Consider the following 24,674-nt stretch of genomic DNA (forward strand, 5'->3'; position numbering starts at 1 on the left):
TTTTTTGCCATAAAAATTTGCCAAAGTTGTAGTTTCGAACTACTGGACGAATCGTAGATAGCTAAAAAGGCAAAAATTATTGCAATCTGTTTGTTATTACTATTGTTACAAATAGGGTTTTATTAAACTTGTAAGTGCGTGAGGTTTTATTGCGAACCGAGAATTTATCCTGAACGATTTCATTTCACAATTTTTTAGAAACTTCTACCTGATTAACCACTCAAACTCGAATTTATGATCGTACGATTGAGTGGTGTAGGATTAGGTCTTGACAATAAGTTGTTATTTTAATTATATATTTTTCTTTATGAATCAGCCGATTACAGAAAATTTTGCGGCAATTTTCTTTTTAATTTGTTGAGTTTTAGTGAAAAATAGCTCAGTCAAAAATCTTCATATCTATATACGTATGTATACTCTATTATTACCTTCGCGATCAAAAGTACGTCCAAAATTTTTATCGAATCTAGTAAAATTGAATAATTTTTTTTTTGTTGGCGATTCTATTCTAAATCATTAATATTAATTAATTAACTTTTTAATCATAAGTGACAACTCAATTTATCTACTATCACTTAAACTTTATGTGATGAGTCGTTTTTTAATTCTTTATTTAGTTGTATTATTGATTTCTGTATCAGTTCTTCCAATTATAATTTTTATGTTGAACTCGTAATAAGGAGAATAAAGCTTGATTTTTCGAAAATTTAACATTATCGGATAAGCATTAACATTGATAACTAGAGAAATGACTTTATTGAATTAATTTCTTTATTGATTTTATTTGCACTATCGAGATTATTTCAATGCTGTATTATGGTTATCTGAAAACTAAAGAATTTTTAATTCCAAACAGATAAAAAGATATGCAGTTTCTGTTTTGTATATAATAGCCATGAGGTCCGTTGTAAGTTAATTGGTATACCGAAATTCTTCCTGTGAAATTGGTGGTGGGGGACACCCTATGTAAGTCTTCGTCAGCTAAGGTCCTGTTTATAAAAGATCAGATGGAAACCAGCGGAGTGAGTTTTGTTTGAATTGCATGTGTATATATATATATATATATATATATATATATATATATATATATATATATATATATATATATATAAATATATTATTTTTCCTTTAATCTTAAATTTCAAGTTATAAATTTTTGAATCATCGAGAAAAATGAAAATTAGGATTTTTCTATTCATACTACTTGTGGTCGGTCTTGAAGCTGCAACAAGAAGAACAAATAACTTGAAGAGTCGACCTCGGCAACTACTCTTCCCAAAATCTGAAGGTAATCGTATGAAGATAAAATTAATAATTAATTAATTTGAAAACTCAATTCACTTAATAAATTTATACGGAGACTATAAATCAAAATAATTTTTTTACTTTTCATTGAAATAAAAGGTTGTTAAATTTTGAAGTTATGGGGCATCCCATGCGAAATGAGAAAATGACTAAAATTTTAAAATTCCTCTAGTTAATTCTAATTTAGTCTCAATTTATTATTAAAAGTCTATATTTTAATCATTTCTAAAGAAAATTTTTTTTAATCAATAAAAAAATCGATTTTTCTCTCCTAGTAACTTTTCAGTCGTACTAACTAGTATTTGGACCAAATGTTGTTTAAGTCAGCAACAAGTTTTTTTAATCATCTTATCAATTCCAGCTAGTAATTCATTTCATCTAAAAAAAACAATTAAATAAAGAAAAGAATTATGTTTGATTCAAAAAAAAAAAAGATACGTTAGTTTTTGTATATTTCGTATTTGAATATAAGCTCATTACATGTCCCACCAGTCACGCAAAAAGATAGAAAAATTGTTTTCCCAACCTCAAATCTGACTTGTTAAATTTTTTTTCTTTGTAGAAGTAACAACAAACATGTTAAAATTGATTTAAACTTCTTATAATTTCCAAAAAATCCAAAATATAGTTTTCAGGATTATTTAAAATATGTTCTACCAGTCACATGTGACTGGTGGGACTCTGGCTTATAGTCAATGCATCATAGAATTTAGTCAAAGTACTGAAATTTACAGCGTTGTTTCTCTTAGTGATCTTCAGTTAAATGATTAATTTTTTTTTAACATATATAATCACTAATTTGGCGATTTTTCTTGCCGAATTTTCTCGCGAGTTATCCTCCCAATTATCCTGTTACGTGAATGTGAAACGCTCACGTCATAGTTGCCGTAACTCCTATTATTTCCTGCTTCATAAAATTATTTAATTTTAAAAATGTGGAACGCTTCACGATTTTGCATGTCATCATTATTCATGAATCTTCTACTATTCTTATCTCATTTTTCATATATTGTTCGGAGTACATATATATTTCCTATTCTCCTAATAGTTTAATATATAAACAGTAATGTTTCTAAGGTTGGAATAATAAGAAAGCTTCTTAATAAACTACTTCATGTACGTACTTTGTACTTGTCCCACTAGTCACAATAAAAAAAATTTTTCTAATTGTTCCAACGCAGGTAATCAGTCTAATTCTTCGTAATATTGAATGTTTGCAAGATAAATTTTTTGCAAGATAAAATACAAAAATTTTTTTTTGTATTTTTGTAAATTTTGTATTGAGAGGGAAGTATTTTTTAAAAGCTTAGAGGTCGAACTGAAATTCGACTTTAAGTATATCGCGGTAAGAGAGAAGGATTTTTCGATGTCCCACCAGTCACACTCAGTCAAACGATAATTACGAGAGACTTAAAAAGTAATCGAGGTTTTTGACAAAATGATGTTGTTAATTAGTTATTTTTCTATATTATAAGATACATTTTACTATAATACAAATTTCAGTCACATAATTGTAGCTTATAATTGATGGAATTCCAGAGTCAAATGTCCTACCAGTCACTATGGAATGCCCCTTATTTCTTTCAGATAAATTTTCAAAAATAAAGTCGTTATCAGTTCTTGACACTTTAGAATTGTAGAAAGCAATCGTGGATACTCTCAAGAAAATACTCGCGCGCGCGCGCGCGCGTGTGTGTGTGTGTGTGTGTGTGTGTGTGTGCCTCTCCTCTCTTTTAAATGAGGAGACCGAAATTAGAATGTGACTTGCAGCATAGAATAAAGATTTACTGCCCTCAGATGTTGTGACATAATATGAATCTGATTATATCAAAACTCGAGATAAAAATTTTCAAATAAATTAATTTTTTTATAATAGCTATTAGGAATATTGTATTAATAGATGATATTGATTTTAATTATTATCAAAATATTTAATCAGCTCTATTTTTCAGGTAGCTCTATTGTAAAAGAATTCCTAATATCTAATTATAATAATTAGTGATTGTCTTATAATAATTGATTCGTGATTATTAACGGTGATTACTTTATCTTTTATGCATAGTTTGTGCTCTTTATTTTTTATTTTAGATAATCATTTTAATTTTTTTTGTGGCTCTGGAAAAAAACACAAATTATTTCAATAGATAAATTTCAGGGCTTTATTTACTATAAAAATTCCTGAGAAAAGAAAACAGTCCTAAAATGATTTCAAATAACTACAATTCTTTGTTTATTTAACAATAAAATTTCATCTCAGTACACTTGAAATTGCACTTATGACGTTTTTTAGCTCTCCAAGCTCAAAAATACAATTTTTGTGTACTTTAGAGCTCTTCGAGCTTAAAGAGATAGCTTTTCTATGCAGTTGAGCTCTTCGAGTTCAAAAGTCTAATAGGAAATTAATAAAACACTATTTGTTGAAATTTCAAACGGCAATAACTTTTGAATAGATAAACTGATTTTCATTCGGTTGGCGGCATTCGACGCAGTTTTTCTAGTCTCATAACAAATCTTTGAGTTTGAATTGATCAAACTAGGAATTTCAGAGTAACTCCGAAAAAACAATTTTTTCGAATTTCCTTTGTTCACGTTATCTCTCGTACGAATCGACTGATTTTGATATAAATATATAAATACATACATATGGGGCATTCCACGCCAAATCGGACGGTTTTAAAAATTTCAATTTTAGATCTTCTCAATATTTTGGTATTTATTAGTAGCCCCCAAAAGAGGCCTCTTGATGAATTTTGAGATTTATTTTATTACTGGTTCAAAAAATATCGAATTAAAAAAAAACTGCTTTTTTTTTTGTTTTTTTTGCTCGTAACTTTTTAATATTCTCGAAATTCAAATTTTTTTTCAAAATTTTTGTTTTTAAATGCTCTTTTCAGAAAGAAAATATAAAAAAAATTTTTCAAATTATTTTTCATTGAGATTTTTGAATTTTAAGTCTTCAATTGTGTTTTCCAAATTGTGTGTATCTTTCTATTTTTTTTTTAAGTTTGCTATTTTAAATATTTTTTTTTACAATACAAATTATTATCAGTTCCGAATTTTTAAACTCTGTAATTTTTTTTTTACTTATAATAAACTTATTTTGATATACTTTTGCCCCAAATAAGAATTTTAAAGAAATAAAGAAAGGCTGATTTTATTTACGAGTAAATATTAACAACCGTTTTTTTTTTTTTTTTTTTTAATATTTTCATATATTTTACACAAACGACCGTTTTTTAAACTTGAATTTTTCTTAGTTAATATGTTCCAGTTGTTCCTGGGAATAACTGAATGAAATTTTTGAGTTCCTGTAATTGTTTGAAGGGGAAGGGGATTGGGGTCTAATTCTTATATAAAATCGGTAACAATCTTCAGAAACACATGAACGGCGACAGTGTCATGATTATTGGTATCAGATATGATGACTAAACTTTAGTGAATAAGTTCGCCGTTATGCTTAAGATAGATTACAATAGGAAAAATTATTGCTTGATAATTGTTTCACTGGCACTGCATCTTGTATCACAAAAGTATAGATTTCTGAAAAATCGCAAATGGCTATGAACTCATGATCTCGCAACAATTGTTTTGTTTATTTCAAAAGCATTGCCAAGAGACAGACACACCAAACTCACAAAAGCCATGGGGATGAGTGAGACAGCATGAACCGTGAACGTGTTCATATTAAGGAAATGTGTTGGAGATATAGTAATAGTCACACGTACACTACACACACATATGCCGACACGTCGATCTACTACGCATGCAGTTGCGCCGAAATACTGTATACTATTATTCATAAGTATCATAATCAATTAGCACGTTATCGAGTACAGTCACAAATATTTCCAATCGTTGTAATTAGTTACTAATAAATTCACACGTCGTTTATACATAAAATCTTCTCTCATTATTTATATCGACTCAATCCCTGCCTAACTCCCAGACATGAGATATCTAATCTTTAAAAAATAATTAATAAAACTAGAAAAATTTTTTCATCAGATAATTATTTTGAACGAGTTCAAAAAGTAATAAAATCGGACCTTTTTTTATAGAAAGAGTGGCTTTTTAAAATTTCTAAACTGTAAAAAATCATCATTTCTAAAACTACATTTATTAATAACATTTGACTGAGGAGAGATATTTTGATTTCAAAAATACCGACTGATTTGACTTATGGTACCCAGACTTTTTAGAAATTTGTACATTAAATCTATGCCATAAAATCCACCTTCGATTTCGGATGTAGCCGAAAGACGTTTCATTGAACGGCATTTGATGGGGTTTTTCGAGTTTAACAGCTGATTAGGTAATGTTATTGATCGATAAAGCAACTCGAAAGTTATTTTTAAACAACATGATTCGTAAATTTTTTTTTCTTTAAACTTTCTGCTAAGAAAATCGAAGATTTTCAAAAATCGGGAATTTATTGTTTTCACCCCGTTTTTCCAAAATCGAGTTTTCATCAGATCTCGACGTTTTAAGGTCTTAGGAAGCTTCCCTGACTACTCCCGCGACGTTGTCTCTCTCTCTCTCTCTCTCTCTTATTTAATAGATCTCTTGATACTGGAATAGTCCCTGACATTTGGAAAGTTATTTTTATTATACCTTTGAATAAAACTTCACCGCCTAGATCCCCATCAGATACCCGACCTGTTGCAAATTTATCCCAAATCATATTGTATTTAAAATTACCATTTGGCTTGTGCCTTGGCATGAATAAATCATCAATCAATCAATCAATCTGTGTGTGTGTGTGTGTGTGTGTGTGTGTGTGTGTGTGTGTGTGTGTGTGTGTGTGTGTGTGTGTGTGTGTGTGTGTGTGTGTGTGTGTGTGTGTGTGTGTGTGTGTGTGTGTGTGTGTGTGTGTGTGTGTGTGTGTGTGTGTGTGTGTGTGTGTGTGTGTGTGTGTGTGTGTGTGTGTGTGTGTGTGTGTGTCATGTAAACCTCTCATAACTTTTGAACGGCTTGACCGATTCTATCGCGGTTGACACCAATCGAAAGGGCTTGACTTAACTTTTGAATATGGTTTGGACTGATTTGGACCGATAGATTTTCAGAAATCTAAAAAAAACTACAAAAAAAATTTTTTTTAATGTGGTTTTTTTTTTATAACATTTAAACGGCTCGACCGATCGATTCCAAAAACTAATCAGCTCTTAACATAAAAAAATCACGTCGATCGCCACCAAGCTGGTCAAAATCGGTTGATTCGTTCGTGAGTTATCGTTGACGAAAAAAATCGACAAAAAGTGCTTTTTTCGGATTACACTGAAATTTCTGGTCTAATCAATTTGTGTTTGAATGTATATTATAGAATTTAAAAAACTGCGTTGAATGCTGCAAAGCGCGTGAAAATCGGTTCATTCATTCAAAAGTTATTGCGGTTTGAAAATTAAAAAAAATAGTGATTTATTAAACTCCTATCATACATTTAAACTCGGAGAGCTCAAAACTACACGAAAATTAGATTTTTGAGGTCGAAGAGCTCAAAAACATAATAAGTGCAATTTCGAGCGCTTAATTACGAAAGTAGCGGGAAGTTGCAGGGATGGCCTTCAGGATCAACCGTTTTCCTAATTTTTTTTCTGAGTTTCTCAAAATCAATCGCGTTGAATCGGCTCAAACCTACGAAGAAGTTTAAGACTTGCTGAACTCTATAGAATGATGTCAATCTATACGTACAATCTAACTTCCTTAGAGGAAAGCTAATAATTAAGACTGGTCATTATTTTTACAATTTTATTCTTTTTCCAATTGTATACATTCTTCACAAATAATGATATTTAAGTTAATAATCCTTTCACAGAAAATATGCTTATAGTTATACACATTTTTTTTTTCAAATTAGAGAGCGCATGGGATGACACAGGGTTCGGAAAAGTAGATAAACAGAAGAAGTCGCAATATGACCTGCCTAATGTCAAATTGAATTCAAACGAGCAAGAGGAAACATTCGTTGATAATTCATCTGCACAGATTATATCAAATGTACGACAAACTTATATAGAATTTTCTGATCATAATTCAAATCAATTTGACCAAACTGCAATTCCAAATTTACTAGCAGAATCCGATCAGGCAAAACCAGATGATGATCAAATGCTTATATCCGGTTGCTTAGCCCTTCGAGGACAGTTTCCAAGTCCAAATAATTGTGCCAACTATCTTAACTGTTGGGATAATACAGTAATTGAACAGCAATGTCCAAACGATTTGCTTTTTAATGAAATGACTGGCTTATGTGACTTTGAACAAAACGTCAATTGCGGCGAACGGCCTGGACCCACTCCAAGTAAGTCTTTTGATTTGTCTATTCTGAAAGGAATAATATAATTCTTAAAAAAATCCTTCTTACTTGAATTTTATTTACTCAGTTTCTTTGAATCTAGTAACTTAAAAGAAAAATCAGGAAAACGGTTAACCCTGAAGGCCATCCCTGCAACATCCCGCCAATTCCATACCTACGCTTGAAATTGCACTTATGACGTTTTTGAGCTCTTTGAGCTCGAAGAATACAATTTGTGTGTGTTTTTGAGCTCTCCGAGCTCAAAGAAATAGCTATTGTATACTTTTGAGCTCTTCGAGCTGAAAAGTCTGATAGAAGTTTGATAAAAAACTATTTTTCAAGTATTTAAATCACAATAACTATTGAATTAATGAACCGATTTCCACGCGGTTGGTAGCATTCGATGCAGTTTTTTAAGTCTCATGGAGAATTTTTGAGTTTTATTTAATCGGACTTGGAATTTCGGAGCAATTCAAAAGTTATTTCAAAAAAACCACATTAAAAAAAATTTTTTTGGTAGTTTTTTTGAAATTTTTCAAAATCTACCGGTCCGACTCGGTCCAAATTGTATTCAAAATCTTATTACGATCAAGCCCTTTAAAATGACTCCAACCGCGATTAAATCGGTCAAGCCGTTCAAAAGTTATGGGAGGGTTACATACATCCACACATATATGTATATATACATCCTCACAGACAGACCTAGTGGCATAGTGACAACATCGCGGGGGTAGTCAGGGAAGCGTCCTATATCCTTCAAATTCTATAATTTTATCGTGACCACGAATCTGTCAGGGACTTGAGATGTGAAAAAGAAATTACGCTACTCATTCTAAGAGAATTCCTGAAAAACATGCCCTACTTATTTTCCATGAAAAATTGTAATTAATGGCAAAATTCATTACACTTTAAGCTAAACAGATTTCAGCTTCACTTATGAGACTTGCAATTAATTTAACTGAAACTTTCAATGCTCATTTCAAATTGTTTTCTTCGTGTCAATTATTATTCGTTTTTGGAAGAAAACCACGGAAATGTTATAGTGATTGCACATTGAAAGTTACAATGAATATTAGCTGTAATAATTACAGGGATTAAAGGTACAGATAAATCTGAGGGAATTTGGAATCTGTGTAAGTCCAAACAATACTCCAATTAAATTTCAAGTCCAGATTTAAAAATACAATTCTATAAAGTGTCCAGCGGAGCGAGTGGGTAACAACATTCATATATAGAAATTTGGGCATTTCCTAAGATATTTTGGAGTGAGATTTTTTAACAGGAGTTTAGTTTGGGTCTTTCCGCTGTAATTTCAAATTTTGGCCGGAAGTGCCAAACTAAATCTCCTGTTAAAAATTCTATGAAAATCAAATAAATCGTCTCACCCCAAAATATCTTGGGAAATTCCTAAACACGGCTCCTGCCAAAAGCGGAACTCAAAATTCTAATTTTAAAAGATTCTTCATGAAAATTGAATTTTGGCACCTATATATATATATATATATATATATATATATATATATATATATATATATATATATATATATATATATATTAGAGTGTATCAAAAAAATCGACTATTTTTTTTTCAACGAACATTGAAAAATCGTTAGAGTATCTCTAGAAGAAGATCCTCTGAAAATATGAGCTCTTAATATTAATATTTAGAGATGGCGTCATGTGATTTCTATTTCCCATTTAAATAACATAGGAAAATTTTTTTTTAAAGTTTGGAATTTTGTACCATGATAACGAGCTATCTCATAGGTTAAACACTTATTAGTCCTTATAGGAAATTAAATGCTCTACAAAAAAGGTCTGATTGACATTTTGCGTAAGTTAAGCCGTTTCAAAGATATCAAGCGTCAAACTTCAGATTGATAAAAATTGCGCTTAATTTTTTTTTTTAAAGAAAAAAAAATCAATTTATATGTATTTAAAATCAATTATCATCAATTTGAGAATAAATATATGAATATATTTAATAGAATGCATATCCAAAATTCTTAATAATTTTACAAATGCTAATTTTTATTGGTTTTCAGCGAAAAATATTTACTTACGTAAAAATTGTGGTACAAGTTTCAAATAAAACTATTTATATTATGTAATAATAATCCATTTCAATTAATAATAATAGATTTATTGGTTTATTAATAAATTAAACAGTAACAACAGTAAAATACAAGATCTATTGAAACATTTTTAGTGAACTTCTTAGCAGTAAAATCTACAATAAATTCTTTTTCATACAATTTGGATAATCTTGTCGATGTTTTTTCACAGTTTGTAACAAACCTTGAAACTGCTCCTCATTTTTAGTTAAGCGTTGATTATATTGAGAAATTAACGCAATATTTCTTTCAGCAACATCATTCACAACTTTTAACAAATTAAAAAATTGAAGATTATTTTGATAGCTTTCATGAATTGGCCATAAAGTTATGTCTACATCAAGAAAATCTGTACACAAACCGAACCGTTCAAATAAAATTAAAGATTTTTTAGATACAAAGTCGCTCAAATCTTTTTTAATAATGTTTTGAAATTTTTGCCTTTTATTTGAAAACGCTTCTTATTTATAAGTGTGCCTTCATTCGATTTTAGAGCTGTAACTATTTTTTTTTTATTTCTAGCGACACATTCATATCAAATAATGATAGAGCAGCTAATTCCTCTGAGAGGTACCATAAATGCTTAGCCATTTTTTCAGATGCATTTTTAGAAACAAGTGGGTTTATTTTATTGTAGGAAAGCAATTCTTGCATTAGCTTCAAATCATTATTTGGTGCTGTTATTGCCGATGTTGCTGAAAACCATATTTTCACATAAAATTTTATTATAAAAACACAGACCTGCCGCACTCCTTTCATTTCAGAATTCGTAAGTTTAAATTGATTTCGAAATAAAAATATTTTCAAATTATAAATTGCCTTGGCCATCCACCTTGCGTGATGTACCGCTCCAGGTCGTTTGAACATTACTCCGTTAGGTGGTATCGCTCCCAAAAAATAAAAGCCAATTCCAAGAGCTCTCTGTAATCACCTCTTGGTTGTGATATCTATTTAACATGAATTAATAACATTATTATTATTATTATTATTATTATTAAATTGCAATCAATATTAATATAATTAAAGTAATTATTACGGGAGACATGAAATATATTTATTTTTACTTGTGAATAATTCGTAAGAAGAATCAGTATTTGTTCTTTGGTATCACCTATGACTCCAAATACTCCCTGGTCTGAAATTCCTGCAACATACTTTTGTTGATCTATTTCGCTCCACTTATCTTTGAATCTGTTGAAAATTGGGACATTAGGTCCAGATGATGTAGGCCAATATGATTCAAATACAGATCTTAAAACCAGCTCAAGAATGTGGTGACGACACGGTAAATAAATAAGCTCTCTTTTTAATGCTTGTTCTATTAAAACGCATGAACCATTGTGTACTCCTAATAAATAATAAATTTTCAATTAATTTTTATAAATAAATAAATGACAAATTGAACAATCAAAACATGGCTATGAAAAATTGAAGACATCTCAAAAGTAGATCTGCCATAATTCAAGTAAATAATACCTGTATTTGTTGCCGTAGTATCGAAGCATAACGCTTTAACTTTGTCAGTGACAGACCAATCCCGCATTTTTGAAACAATTACTGAAGCTTGATTTTCACCAGTTCCAGACGAAATTTTGGGAGCTTCAAGAAATGTTTCTTGTCCCGAAGCTGTTATCACAATTGCCAGTCTATCGACATTCCCAGGTTCTTCATTATCAGGCATTATTTTTCCATCCCAGTGTAGAACGCAGTTATCAAGTGCTAGATTGTTTTGTAAATTCTTCACTACATTTTCCCTCATGGATTCACGCTTTCGATGGACCGTCATATGACTTATATTGTAATCGTTTATATCAAGTCCTACACTCGTCAACGTAGCAGCTATGATGTAAGTAGCATTTCTGTCAGTCACATTCGCACGATCAAGTGTACTAGCAAGTAGAGCTGTCACTACGTCCTTTTTTTTTGGCTGTTGCGAAAATTTAACATCATCTTCATAATCAGAAATTGAGTGTGAAGTTCGACTAAGACTGGAATCCGTTTTTTGACTTAATAAGCCGGTATCGTTGACAAAAGACTGATTTTTTTCTATAAGATAATCAAAATTTCAGTTAAATTCTTGATAATTTGTAAAATAATTCAAAATTTTAACCGCAAGAAGAAATAAAAACCAAACATTGATAAGTTACATAACAAACTTGACTTTCTAATTTCAAGATTCGTTAAAACATTTTAGCAATTTTTTAGATGCAAATTAAAAATCTTGGTGAACTTAAACTTTTATGTTCTTTGCTGATTTTCAAGGATCATAAAATACTCATGAAAAAGCTAGTATCAAGAATGAAATAGAAAAGCCTAGTTATCAAGAGAACATTCTAAAAGATCATTTTTATTATCTAAAAAATAAATCAGTTAAATACTTTGAAGTTTTTGAAAAATGAAGACAATGTACGATTCAAAAGTGAACGATTTTCTATATAATTTGTATGCAAAAGTTACCTAAGACTGCGAAAAAGTAAAGAAACACTTACCAATTTCATTTGGTTGATTTACATCACTATCAGATATTAGGTCAACTTCCATATTATTTTGAGGATTAATATTAATAAAACCTCGTCGGTTCAATTGCCGTTGGCCTTCCAAAAATAACTTCTTATCTTTGTCAATAAGTTTCGTTGCATTATGATGAGCAACGTCAAACAATTTTTCAATTAGCACACGAAAATGTGATGTTTTATTATGAGACTGCTTTTTATTTTTACTTTTTACCAAATTGTTCCAAAGAGTATGACAATGAACAAGCTTTCTTATTGCAGAACTTTGGGTACACGTCGGAATTCCAGCTTCAGCCCATAACTCAAAAACGTTTTTAATCGTAAATAATGCACTTTTGTTAATTGTCATTCGTTGAGAACTATGATAATGGAAAAAAAGAGACATAACCTCTTTTAAACTTGGCAGTTTACGTCCCACAAATTTTGTTATTTGGTAGCCAATTAAATAAATTTGTTTTTCCATCTTTAACACTTAATAAATAAACTTAATTCTTCGAAGATTGATAAACTAACGATTAATTTAAACAATCATCAGAATAAAATGTAATCAGTAACATTAAAAAGGGAGAAGAAATGTATAATAGTACAAAAGCTTGGAGTTAATTATAGACAATAGCTGGTAGAGGGCGCAAATAACAATTGTATAATCTATTCTACAAACATTTGGATTACCGATTTACTTAAATAAGTAGATAACAAAAAAAAATTGATATGAAGTGAAATGGACTATTAACACATTAACATATAATACTATATAATCAGAATATTTATTATTAATACAAAATTTGAATAAATTTACAATAAACTTGTGAAATATTTTTATGTAAGTAAATATTTTTCGCTGAAAATCAATAAAAATTAGCATTTGTAAAATTATTAAGAATTTTGGATATGCATTCTATTAAATATATTCATATATTTATTCTCAAATTGATGATAATTGATTTTAAATACATATAAATTGATTTTTTTTTCTTTAAAAAAAAATTAAGCGCAATTTTTATCAGTCTGAAGTTTGACGCTTGATATCTTTGAAACGGCTTAACTTACGCAAAATGTCAATCAGACCTTTTTTGTAGAGCATTTAATTTCCTATAAGGACTGATAAGTGTTTAACCTATGAGATAGCTCGTTATCATGGTACAAAATTCCAAACTTTAAAAAAAAATTTTCCTATGTTATTTAAATGGGAAATAGAAATCACATGACGCCATCTCTAAATATTAATATTAAGAGCTCATATTTTCAGAGGATCTTCTTCTAGAGATACTCTAACGATTTTTCAATGTTCGTTGAAAAAAAAAAATAGTCGATTTTTTTGATACACTCTAATATATATATATATATATATATATATATATATATATATATATATATATATATATATATATATATAAGCGAAATACCACTCACTCACTCATCACGAGATCTCCGAAACTATTCGCCCAATTGACTTGAAATTTAGCATACTTACTCCATTCGTGATGTAGACGCTCACTAAGAACGGATTTTACGCAATTCCTAGCTATAATGAATTTTTCGTCTACCATCACGTATGCTACTCCCTCCCCTCCCTCTCATTCTTCCCCTCCCTCCCGTGACTTCTTCCCCCTTCCCTATATCTCTCTCTCTTTTTTTTTTTTAGAAAATGTCATTTTGATTCGCCAATCTAAGAAATCCATCAAGTGACACCCATCAATTATAGAACTCACCCCCCCCCTCCCCCAACGCAACCACCCACGCTAATCAACCGTTGCCATGGTTACCGTTGCCATGGTTACCGTTACCATGGATACCGTTGCCATGGCTACCGTTGCCATGGTTACCGTTGCCACGGTTACCGTTGCCATGGTTACCATTGCCATGGTCACAGTTGCAATGGTTACCGTTGCTAAAACAACTGTTAAAATGAATAAATTGTAATAATAAATTCGGTTGTAAACTAAATTCAGAGGAATGATTAGAATAAAAGTAGAAAGTTACTAAATATTAATATTCTATACAATTATTATTCAACAGTATTATTCTACACAATATTAGGCAAATACATGGATTTTCATCGATTGATTGTTGGGACAGTAGGAATTCATAATCATACTTTTTTTAAGAAAGAATAGCTAAATCATTAATAACTCAAATAGCTAATATGTATTGAAATGATCATGAAGGATAAACTCCATTATATCATAAAACAGATAAATATAACATAAATATTAATGTTGATATTGTTAAATGATTATACTGATTTAAATGATTAAAAATAAAATGGTAAATTGTGTGTGATATATATAGGAGCTGTGCTATAGATAGATTGACTCATCACGATATCTCCGGAACCATCGGACCTAGAAAATTGAAATTTGGTAGGAATTATACTTTTGCCCTGTAAAGATCAGCTAAGAACAGATTTTAAAAAATTCCACCCCCAAAGGGGTTTGCGGGGGCGTTAAAAATGAAAAACTCCAGTTTTTAAACTGTAGCTCCTATCAACTTCAATTTTGGTAGGAATCTTTTGTAAGAGATGTAGAAATAATCTATAAACAAATTTCACGATATCTCACCTCACAGAGGGTTGCGGGGGTGGGTATTAACAATCAAAATTTTTAATTTTCAAGCTATAGCTCCTATAGACTCCAAATTCTCATTTTAAATTTTTTTCTTCGTGTCAATTATTATTCATTTTTGAAAAAAAGGCCACGCAAACATTATAGTGATTGCACTTTGAAAGTTACAATGAATATTAGCTGGAATAATTTCATAGATAAAAGGTATATGCTTATTCGATGAAATTTGGAATTTGTGAAAGTCAAAACAATACTCTAATCAAATTTTAAGTTTAGATCGAAAAATACAATTCTATAATTGCCCAGCGAAGCGGGCGGGTAACAGCGAGTATATATATATATATATATATATATATATATATATATATATATATATATATATATATATATATATATATATATATACTAGTCACAAAAATTAAGGGATATAAAAAAAATTCCAAATTTTTTGGTGATTTTCAGCGAGCTGTAACTCCGAGGAAAATGATCGCACAGAAAAAAAAAAAAAAAAGCAAATTGTAGCTCCAAGTGTCTAGTTTTTAGATATGACCATGAAAATTTTTTGTCATCGTCAGGTCTGGAGAAATCCTAAGAAAACTACTGAAAAAAAATTTTTCGAAATTTTTTTTCGTCTTAAAAAAGGTCTACGGGCTTCAAAAAAATTTTTTCGATTGTTTCGTTTAAAAGCTCTTTTAGTAAATTTAATACCCTTTAATTTGACGTAATCAAAAGCCTGTACGATAATTTGCCGCGGAGTTATCGTCAATCAAAGCAAAAAAGTTTTTTTTGACTTTGGAAATCAATAACTCTGGAAATAATGACCGTATAGGAAATCGAAGGAGGGTTTTGAAAACTACACAATATTCTCTATAAGAAAACGTAAACCGCTTTTGAAGAAAAATTTTTTTGAATTGAAAACTCGGACTGAAAAAAGACAAAAATTCGCATAATTAAGGATATTTGGATAACTTGGTATAACTTTGGATAAAATGGATGAACGAAGGATATCGTTGGTAATTTTTTAACTTCAAAGTGTCCCCTCAAATCCCTAAGAAATTCAAAGCGCTGCGATTTTTTGTTCATAGTGCCCAGAAGCTTCAAATTCTGTGTTTTCGCAAAAATCACCATTATGAGCAATTTTGTGATTTTTATTCATTTTTCCATTGAAAAAAAATTTTTTTTTTCAAAATTCTTTATTTTTTCGATCAAAGAGATTGATTTTTCAAGAAATTTGAAAAAAAAAAAAAAAAATTTGTTTTTTTGCATGTTTGGGACATGCTTGGGCGTCGATTGCGGCGAGACTATCCGCAACTGCACAATTCTTCATCAGTTGACTCAAGCGTTGTTACGTTGTTGGCAAGGAATTTCGCAACGTGATATTCGACGATGCATCAACATGCAAGAGCGTTTACGAGCTGTGATTCAGAACAGAGGTGGCAATACACGGTACTGAGCAGTTACTGCCGTGCGTACAGAGGTCATTCGGCAGCTGCAAACAGACAAACACGCAGACAAAGACAAAGACACACACACACACACACACACACACACACACACACACACACACACACACACACACACACACACACACATACACACACACACACACGTGTGTGTGAGAAGCGTAAATCCGACCGAGCAACCTCCACGTGGTACGCTTTGGGTAACGCTAATGCCGGCGGTAAAACAACAGTCGAAAAAATTGAGAAAATTTCGAAAAAAATTTTCGAAAAAATTGAAATTTTTTTTTCAAATTTCTTGAAAAATCAATCTCTTTGATCGAAAAAATAAAGAATTTTGAAAAAAATTTTTTTCAATGGAAAAATGAATAAAAATCACAAAATTGCTCATAATGGTGATTTTTGCGAAAACACAGAATTTGAAGCTTCTGGGCACTATGAACAAAAAATCGCAGCGCTTTGAATTTCTTAGGGATTTGAGGGGACACTTTGAAGTTAAAAATTACCAACGATATCCTTCGTTCATCCATTTTATCCAAAGTTATACCAAGTTATCCAAATATCCTTAATTATGCGAATTTTTGTCTTTTTTCAGTCCGAGTTTTCAATTCAAAAAAATTTTTTCTTCAAAAGCGGTTTACGTTTTCTTATAGAGAATATTGTGTAGTTTTCAAAACCCTCCTTCGATTTCCTATACGGTCATTATTTCCAGAGTTATTGATTTCCAAAGTCAAAAAAACTTTTTGCTTTGATTGACGATAACTCCGCGGCAAATTATCGTACAGGCTTTTTGATTACGTCAAATTAAAGGGTATTAAATTTACTAAAAGAGCTTTTAAACGAAACAATCGAAAAAATTTTTTGAAGCCCGTAGACCTTTTTTAAGACGAAAAAAATTTCGAAAAATTTTTTTTCAGTAGTTTTCTTAGGATTTCTCCAGACCTGACGATGACAAAAAATTTTCATGGTCATATCTAAAAACTAGACACTTGGAGCTACAATTTGCTTTTTTTTTTTTTTCTGTGCGATCATTTTCCTCGGAGTTACAGCTCGCTGAAAATCACCAAAAAATTTGGAATTTTTTTTATATCCCTTAATTTTTGTGACTAGTGTATAATTTCATTGTTATTATAAGTATAAATATTTTTATTTCAAATCAAAATATCAAAATTTATATTTTAGCTGGTCAGTGTTTGCGACTATCCATATAATGTTGATTGTCAAGGTGCAGTAACGCCAATGTCAATTTGGTCTCGCCCGGTCGAGTATCCAGATAATTCCGAAAGCTCTTCGAATGAGTATTGGTCAAATAGTTCGTCTATGAATTTCGGTAATTCATCTACAATAGGAATGTCAAACAGTTCTTACTCTGATGGATCTCAATTCCCAGAAACATCACGAAAGCCACCTCAAACGGCTTTCCCATCTGGGCCTTATCCTCAAAACCTATGGAAATTAAGATCAGAAACAGAGATGCAAAAATCAATCACTATACAATCCGATAACAATAATCAATATTAGCGCGAAGATAGAGTTACTCGAGACACTACTAGTTATATTCAGAAAGATCTTATAGATGCTTCCATAGTGGATAATCAACAGATGACTAAGTATATTATTTAGAATAAGTGGATGAAACTTTCATGTGAAAACGGGAAAATTTTACGACTGGATGATACATGTTCCGATGTTATTGTTTGTAAAAATCATAGACCCCAACTTATGACATGTAAACCAGGTTTTACTCACAACTTACCACTAGAGGCTTGTCAAAATTGCATAACTGCTGAATGTAGTGTAATTACCTTTGGAAAATTTTATAAATAAAAAAAAAGTTTTTTCAACATCACAGTTCTTAAGAAAATTAACACGTTAAAAAAATAGTAAAAAAAAACTTACACCTTTTTTACAATAATTTTTCACGTCATCTGTATGGTAATGTTGGTTTAAACATTTATTCATCCAGTAAAAAGTATATACCTTGAAACAGACACAATCAAACTAAATTCTGGTTAGCGAATCTAATTTGAAATGATTAAAAATAATTTGAAATAATTTAGAATAATTCTAGATGACTAATATACAGATATATACGGGTCATTCCACCAAATAAGTACATTTTACAGGTAGACCCTCACGGATTATGGTTAAAATTTGTGGAGGTGTTCTCTATGATAAGAAAAAAATTCCCTATTAATTTCAGCTCTTAATAAGCAGCGATTCTGGAGTTATGATTCTCTGAAATTTTTAAATACAATTTTTTTTAACTTTTTTGTTAATTTTTCTGATGAGTAAAACTTTTTGATTAAAATACACGGAAAATCGTATCTGGTGGGGAAAATTCTTAGCTTTTGGATGAAAATATCCATTTTATCATAAAAATTTCAGAAGACCCTTTAAAATTCAATTAAAGTTGCAGAATGGATTTTTAATTAAAAACGGTGAAGGGTACAAAGACATTGCAAACGTTTTTACTGATAAATGATGGAGTTGGATATGCTTTTATTAAAACTGTATCAATATTTGAAAAAGTTCAAAAATAAAAGTATTTTAATTATAAAGATTTGATGTTTAATTGAATTGTGATTGAACAAAAAATATGCACATCGTGAAAATCAAATACATTTTGTGGAAAAAACTCTGATCTTTTAGAAAAAAAAAAAGATTATCAAATTGGAAGTACTATGCGCCGCACATTGAGAAAAGTCAATTTTTCCACTTTAATTAGAACTGCTGCATATTGAGGGCTGAAACTTATAGGGAATTTTTTTCTTATTATAGAGAACACCTCCACAAATTTTGAACATAATTCGTGAGGGTCATCTTATAAAAATGTACTTATTTGATGGAATGATCCATACATTGCATGGATTTAATCATTTCAAATTATGTTTTCCTTAATTAGAAGAATACAATGAGAATTTTGTTTATTGTTATGTGCGAATTTTACACCTGAGAATGTTATCTGTCCCGTACCAGTTCCTTGTCCTAGCCCAGTGTCTCAAAGGAATTTACTTAAGATATTTAAGTTAAGATATTTCGGTAAGTCATGATTAGTTTCTTACACCATAAGGGCTAAAAGGTGAAGATTCCTACACTGCGCGTCATGATGAGGGGCAAGCATTAAATACATCAGATAATCAATGCTATATTGCTCTTAGTACGCATCAAAGTAGTGAATTACTTAAATTATCTCCGGGATCAATAGAAAATATGCTAGTCATATCAGTACATTGATCAGGTCCTGCGCAAGTAGTTGCAGTAAACAATTATATTGTATTCAGAGCACTTAGTCGATCAATACAGGTAATAGTACAAGTGTGATTGAGTAACAGTAGCAGTTGTAAGTTGTTATAACTGAATAAACGTTCAAACAGCGAATTAAACGAGAATGAATTCTTTGTATCACCTGTCTATGCTCCTTCAATTAAGCGTCGGAGAGTCTCACGTCAGGAACTGTTACCAGGTTCAAAGAGAGTATTCCAGAGGATCCAAGCGAAGCCATCCAGAATGTCAGGAGAAGTACCGAACGTCAAATATTAGGCTTAGTTATAGTATAAGTTCAGTTTTTTAAGGCCAGTTCGGGTCAATTTATTCAGTGGAGTCTCATAGCTAGAGCAGACCCACGAAAGGTTGCAAATTACATCGTATAGCTATTGAGAACATCTGCCGATCGTTTCGATTGTGCTCAACGGGATTAATTGATTCGTTAATTATTGAGTACAAAATTAACATCTTTTTAATCATAAGCACTTGTGTTAGTCCCTCGATTATTAAAATTTCCAGATATAAAACGAGTAAATCCTCGAGAAAAAATCTCTGTGAATAACTATAAAATAGCTAGGTAATTAATTATTATTTAACAAGCTAGTACAATTAAAAAAAATTAGAAAAACGGTTGACCATAAAGGCCATCTCTACAACTTCCCGCTAATTCCGTTAATACATGGCTGTTTTTTTTGAGTCCTTCGAGCTCAAAAAGATACCTTTTCTGTGCTTTTGTGCTCTTTGAGCTTAAAAGTCTGATAGAAGTTTCATAGAACACTATTTTATGGATTTTTAAATCGCAATAACTTTTAAATGAATGAACCGATTTTTACGCGGTTGGCGGCATTCTACGCAGTTTTTTTGTTAGGGTAAACGCAGTAAAATTGGATTCAAGAAATATTTGTTGAAATTGTTATTAAAATTATTTAGCTAAAAGTAGAAAATGAAATACTTGTAAATTTTCGTCAGAAATAAATTCGACAAAAGTTTGAGAGAGAGTCGGCCATCTTGTCTCGCGCTAAAACTCTGAGTAGAGGACACTTAAGGTCGAGACTAAAATCTTAGTCCATTGTAAAATAAATTAAAATAACTTCTAAGTTTTCAAGCAACATAAAATCTCTGTTATTAGATTTTAATATATTAATTCAAGATACGAAGACCTCTTATAAATAAATATTTTTTGTTGCATTATAAAGACCAAGACAATAAATCAGTTAAGAATCTTAATTAGAATGAATGGATTTAGGGAAAATGAGTTAATCGGGTTTCAATTGAGAAATAAATTTATATCAAATTGCAAATAAACTTGAAAAAATTAATTTGTAAATCTATGAGAAAACATTTTGTGTGTTTAAAAATATTGTGTGTGTGCGTGTGATGATTGTTACAGTGCAGCCTCGGGATACATGGCATCCTCCTCTGATTTTTGGGTGCACTTAGAAACCTTTGCAGAGACGTCCAGGTGGAGCTGCAATAGGGATTAAGATGGAAAATTGATAAATTGTAGGTGTGTGTCGATATCATTCATTGGTAGCCATGCAATCCTTGGATGAAGCACAAAGAAAAAATTTTCCAAATTTTTTACGTTTTTTTTTTGTTCTACGGGCATGGAAAAATTTTTTTGAGCTAGACCAACGCATAGGTCGCATAGCCTTTTTATTCAACTTTAATTTGCTTTTTGCGGAACCCGGACACGACCATTTGTCGTCGAGATATCGAATTTTTAATGCAAAAAGATCCTTTTTCACTCAACTACAGATATCTCTGGAACTACTAGTTTCCTAGCGAGCGGACGAAGAGTTTCGTTTTCTGCAGAAAATTTTCTACAAAAACCTGTCACGATTAAATTAAAAAAAAAATTTTTTCCACCTGTAACGTTAACGCAAAAAAAGAGCAAAAAATGCCATTTTTCTTGTTATTGGTTAATCAACTGTATCTTCGTCAATATTGGGGGGAAGACTTGGATCATAGGAAAATTTTTTAGCATAATGTACCATGAAGAACCCCCTAAATTTTTAGATCGATCGGGTCAGCGGTTTTTCTGGGCCGATCGATTGAAATTTCGGAAAAATTAAGGGAATAAGGTTTTTGTTCCTTAAACTTACCGTAATTTTTTTAAAAATCAATAATGTCTTTTTAACTTCCCTCTAAAAATCTCAGATTTTCAAAAATCGAGTTTTCATCAGATCTCGACGTTTGAAGGTCACGGGAAGCTTCCCTGACTACCCCCGCGATGTTGTCTGTATGTATGTATGTATGAATGTATGTATATATATATGTATATGAATACATATGGTATAGATTGAAGAAAATTTATCTACGTAATGTATTCATTGGGGAAAAATGTATTCTTCGGAGACCTACGTCAAAGTATCTCACATACGTAAGGTATACATTGGGAATATAGTATATTTTGAAAACCTGGCTTGTCGAGTAGTATAAAAAACCGAGATAATTTGAAGGAAGTCTTGGAAGTATATAAAAATAATAGACACTTCCGTCAAAATAACAATGGCAATATTAAATAATTGATATAAACTTCGATTCTTTGAGGAAATACCTTGAACTATTCTGATACTTTGAGCAAATTCGTCAAAGTAACGAGATACTTTCAGGCTATTCCTCATAGCATTCTGGCACTTAGAGGGATTTCTTCAAACTCTCCATTTTTTCGAGGAGTTTTCCCAAAGTATTATGATAGATTGAGAATATCATTTAAACAATAAAATATTTGATTTTCATTAATTTGAATTTCACAGATTTGATGCAAATGAAAAATTATACATAAAATTTAGTTCAGCAGAAACCAATTTTCAGTTTAGCTAGATTTTGTCTGTTTCGGTACTGCAAATGAAAAGTTAGTTAAATAACCGTTAGGTTTCTGCTTGAGTTAATTATATTTTATGTTAATGATAGTAAAAGGAAAAAGATTGATAATTTAAACCGATCTCATGATATAAAATATGCTATTATTTAAAATGATTCCTCAATGAAAATTAGCTAAAAAGTTATGAACTTTGAGGTTGTGCTAAATTTTTTTTATTCGCTTCAGATATTTTTCTAGTTATAAGTATTTATGTTGGCCTGACGTATATATACACGTAGAATTAAATTTATTGAATAGAACCGGTAGTATACAGTTTACAAAAATAATTTGAATTTGTAATTGACAATTCTTTTCATAATTCATGCATTGCAATAATGAGAGAATTATTACACAAATTATCTTAAGTAATGTTGACCAATAAGAAATAATATCATACAGAATAACAATTATGAAAATTTGAATGTAATGGCTTTGTTAGTTTTTTTCTTGAACTAAATTAATTTTTTAATTTTAATCTCATGATAGCATTAATAGCTTTTTTTCTCCTTTAAAATTCCTGATTATTTTGATACTGAAATTTTATTGATTAATTAATTATAAGATTTAAGTCATGATAGTTTGAAAAACGTGCGTATAATTACCATCAGTCATTTTTAATAGAAATGATAGATAATTTGATGTGATTATAAATAACTTGCCGGCAAAATAACAGCATATTTCATGATAATTTTTTAGCTCTTTTTTTTTTAACATGCATCCATGACTCAATCTAATACGCAGTCAGAGCTAACACATTCGGAGCAACAAAGAAAAATCTAGTATACCGACTGCCGGCAATAGTACATATTACTTGTATTTTATAGACATCGATCTCTTGATAAAAACTTTTTTAATACCCTGATAGCCACCTTACCTATAACTTACTGTCAATCTACGTCCGCAATTTGAAGCAAACTTGATGGAAAGAGTTGGCAAAGCGAGCGATTACCTATTAGTTACCTATAACTTACTCTGCAAATAGACGTCAAAACTTGGTGTACAAGTATTTCCTTCAAATTGTAGTAAAGTTGAAAGGAAATTTAACTACAAGTTTGATTGTTAACTTGTATTCAAGTTGCGGCCGTAGATTTCTGTCAATTTGCTTACAACTGTTGTTGAGTGAAGAATTACCGCCAACTTGATGTATAACTTAACCGTAACTGCTGGGAGTCAACACTTACTGAGAAAGCGCTGGCTATCAGGGTATACTCTGATAATTTCACTAAGTTGTAATCATGAAAAAAGATTTTTAACTTTTTCTAAAAAATCGTAGTTTTTGCGATCACTTTATGAATCTATCACAATTAAAATCATGAATTTTGCCTTCTAAATATGTACAGACGATTTTTTATTGAGATATATTTTGAGTACTTTTCTTGAAGTATATATGATTTTTATTTATGCTAAGGTATCTTCTAAATACTTTTCTCAAAATATTTCTGGTTAATCATATTCATTGACACTTATTAAAAATGGTGGAATCTAAATTCTTTTCAATTACTTTTATTCTTTGTATATATATATATATATATATATATATATATATATATATATATATATATATATATATATATATATATATATATATATATATATATGCAACCAACGTAATTCGATTGCTTTTTAATATTTTCGAAAAAGCATTTATAATCTGAGATACACCTTGAATCTAATAGTTGAAATTTTTCTTAGTATGAATTTAATTGCAGACGTTTCGTTCTTTGATAATACATGATAATCGACGATACATATGATTGATTTATAACAATTATTTACCAATTTTTTGAGTCGAGCAAATCTTGCCTCGCCACTCTTAATATTTATCAAAACATTTAGTCAGTCAAAGTCAAGAAATTGATCAAAGTAATTTTTTCCAACATAAATATTCATATTCCAAAAACAATGGAGTAATTATGATGCCAATTTGATCGACTCTATTATTCATTGTAAGTATTTCAAGTTTTGATACTTAAAAGATATTCTTAAAAAAATTTGAATTTATGGTCAAAAACAAACTATCATCTCTATTGAAAATTTTATTTTACGATCTGTTTCGAGGAATGTTCGTTACAAGAAAACAATGTAACCAGGTTTAAAAAAATTTCTCCATGTTAAACGCCCATACGAGGTAGTATTGAGTAAAATTGGAAGGATTAAAACGTATTAAAAATAATTAAAAATCAAATCATTTGTAATTCTGTTGAATTCTTTTTTTTTTAATCAGGGTAATCAGAAATTATATTAATACTGAATAACAATTGTCAAAATATCTATGTTATATCATTTTATATGT

The 24,674-nt window shown here is 30.3% G+C and overlaps 2 protein-coding genes across 2 annotated transcripts; one reads left to right on the plus strand and one right to left on the minus strand.

Moving 5' to 3' along the window:
• The first annotated feature begins 674 nt into the window (after positions 1–674).
• On the plus strand, positions 675–18,075 carry LOC141535917 (uncharacterized). Its single transcript, XM_074256081.1, is given in 6 exon segments — positions 675–1,022; positions 1,147–1,288; positions 7,160–7,603; positions 8,689–8,730; positions 14,244–14,302; positions 17,431–18,075. Coding segments are annotated over 5 exon segments (1,305 nt in total). The 5' UTR covers positions 675–1,022; positions 1,147–1,173.
• On the minus strand, positions 9,725–13,032 carry LOC141536479 (uncharacterized). The gene is made up of 4 exons (XM_074257015.1): positions 12,201–13,032; positions 11,188–11,757; positions 10,776–11,059; positions 9,725–10,658 (listed from the first exon to the last, which is right to left on the minus strand). Exons 1-4 carry the CDS (start codon positions 12,685–12,687, stop codon positions 10,578–10,580), a joined length of 1,422 nt encoding a protein of 473 aa, XP_074113116.1. The 5' UTR covers positions 12,688–13,032; the 3' UTR covers positions 9,725–10,577.
• Positions 18,076–24,674: the final 6,599 nt, after the last annotated feature.

This window comes from Cotesia typhae, unplaced genomic scaffold, assembly GCF_013202065.1.
Source record: "Cotesia typhae breed Kobodo isofemale line unplaced genomic scaffold, CoteBio_Ctyphae scaffold_152, whole genome shotgun sequence".
Taxonomy (NCBI): Eukaryota; Metazoa; Arthropoda; class Insecta; order Hymenoptera; family Braconidae; genus Cotesia; species Cotesia typhae.

Excerpts from the sequence above, each read along its gene's own strand:
- LOC141536479 (XM_074257015.1), bottom strand. The coding sequence starts at position 12,687 with ATGGAAAAACAAATTTATTTAATTGGCTACCAAATAACAAAATTTGTG. Across the intron at positions 11,060-11,187 it reads TACTACGGCAACAAATACAG|GAGTACACAATGGTTCATGC; the intron begins GTATTATTTACT and ends ATTATTTATTAG. Across the intron at positions 10,659-10,775 it reads TTCTTACGAATTATTCACAA|ATATCACAACCAAGAGGTGA; the intron begins GTAAAAATAAAT and ends CATGTTAAATAG.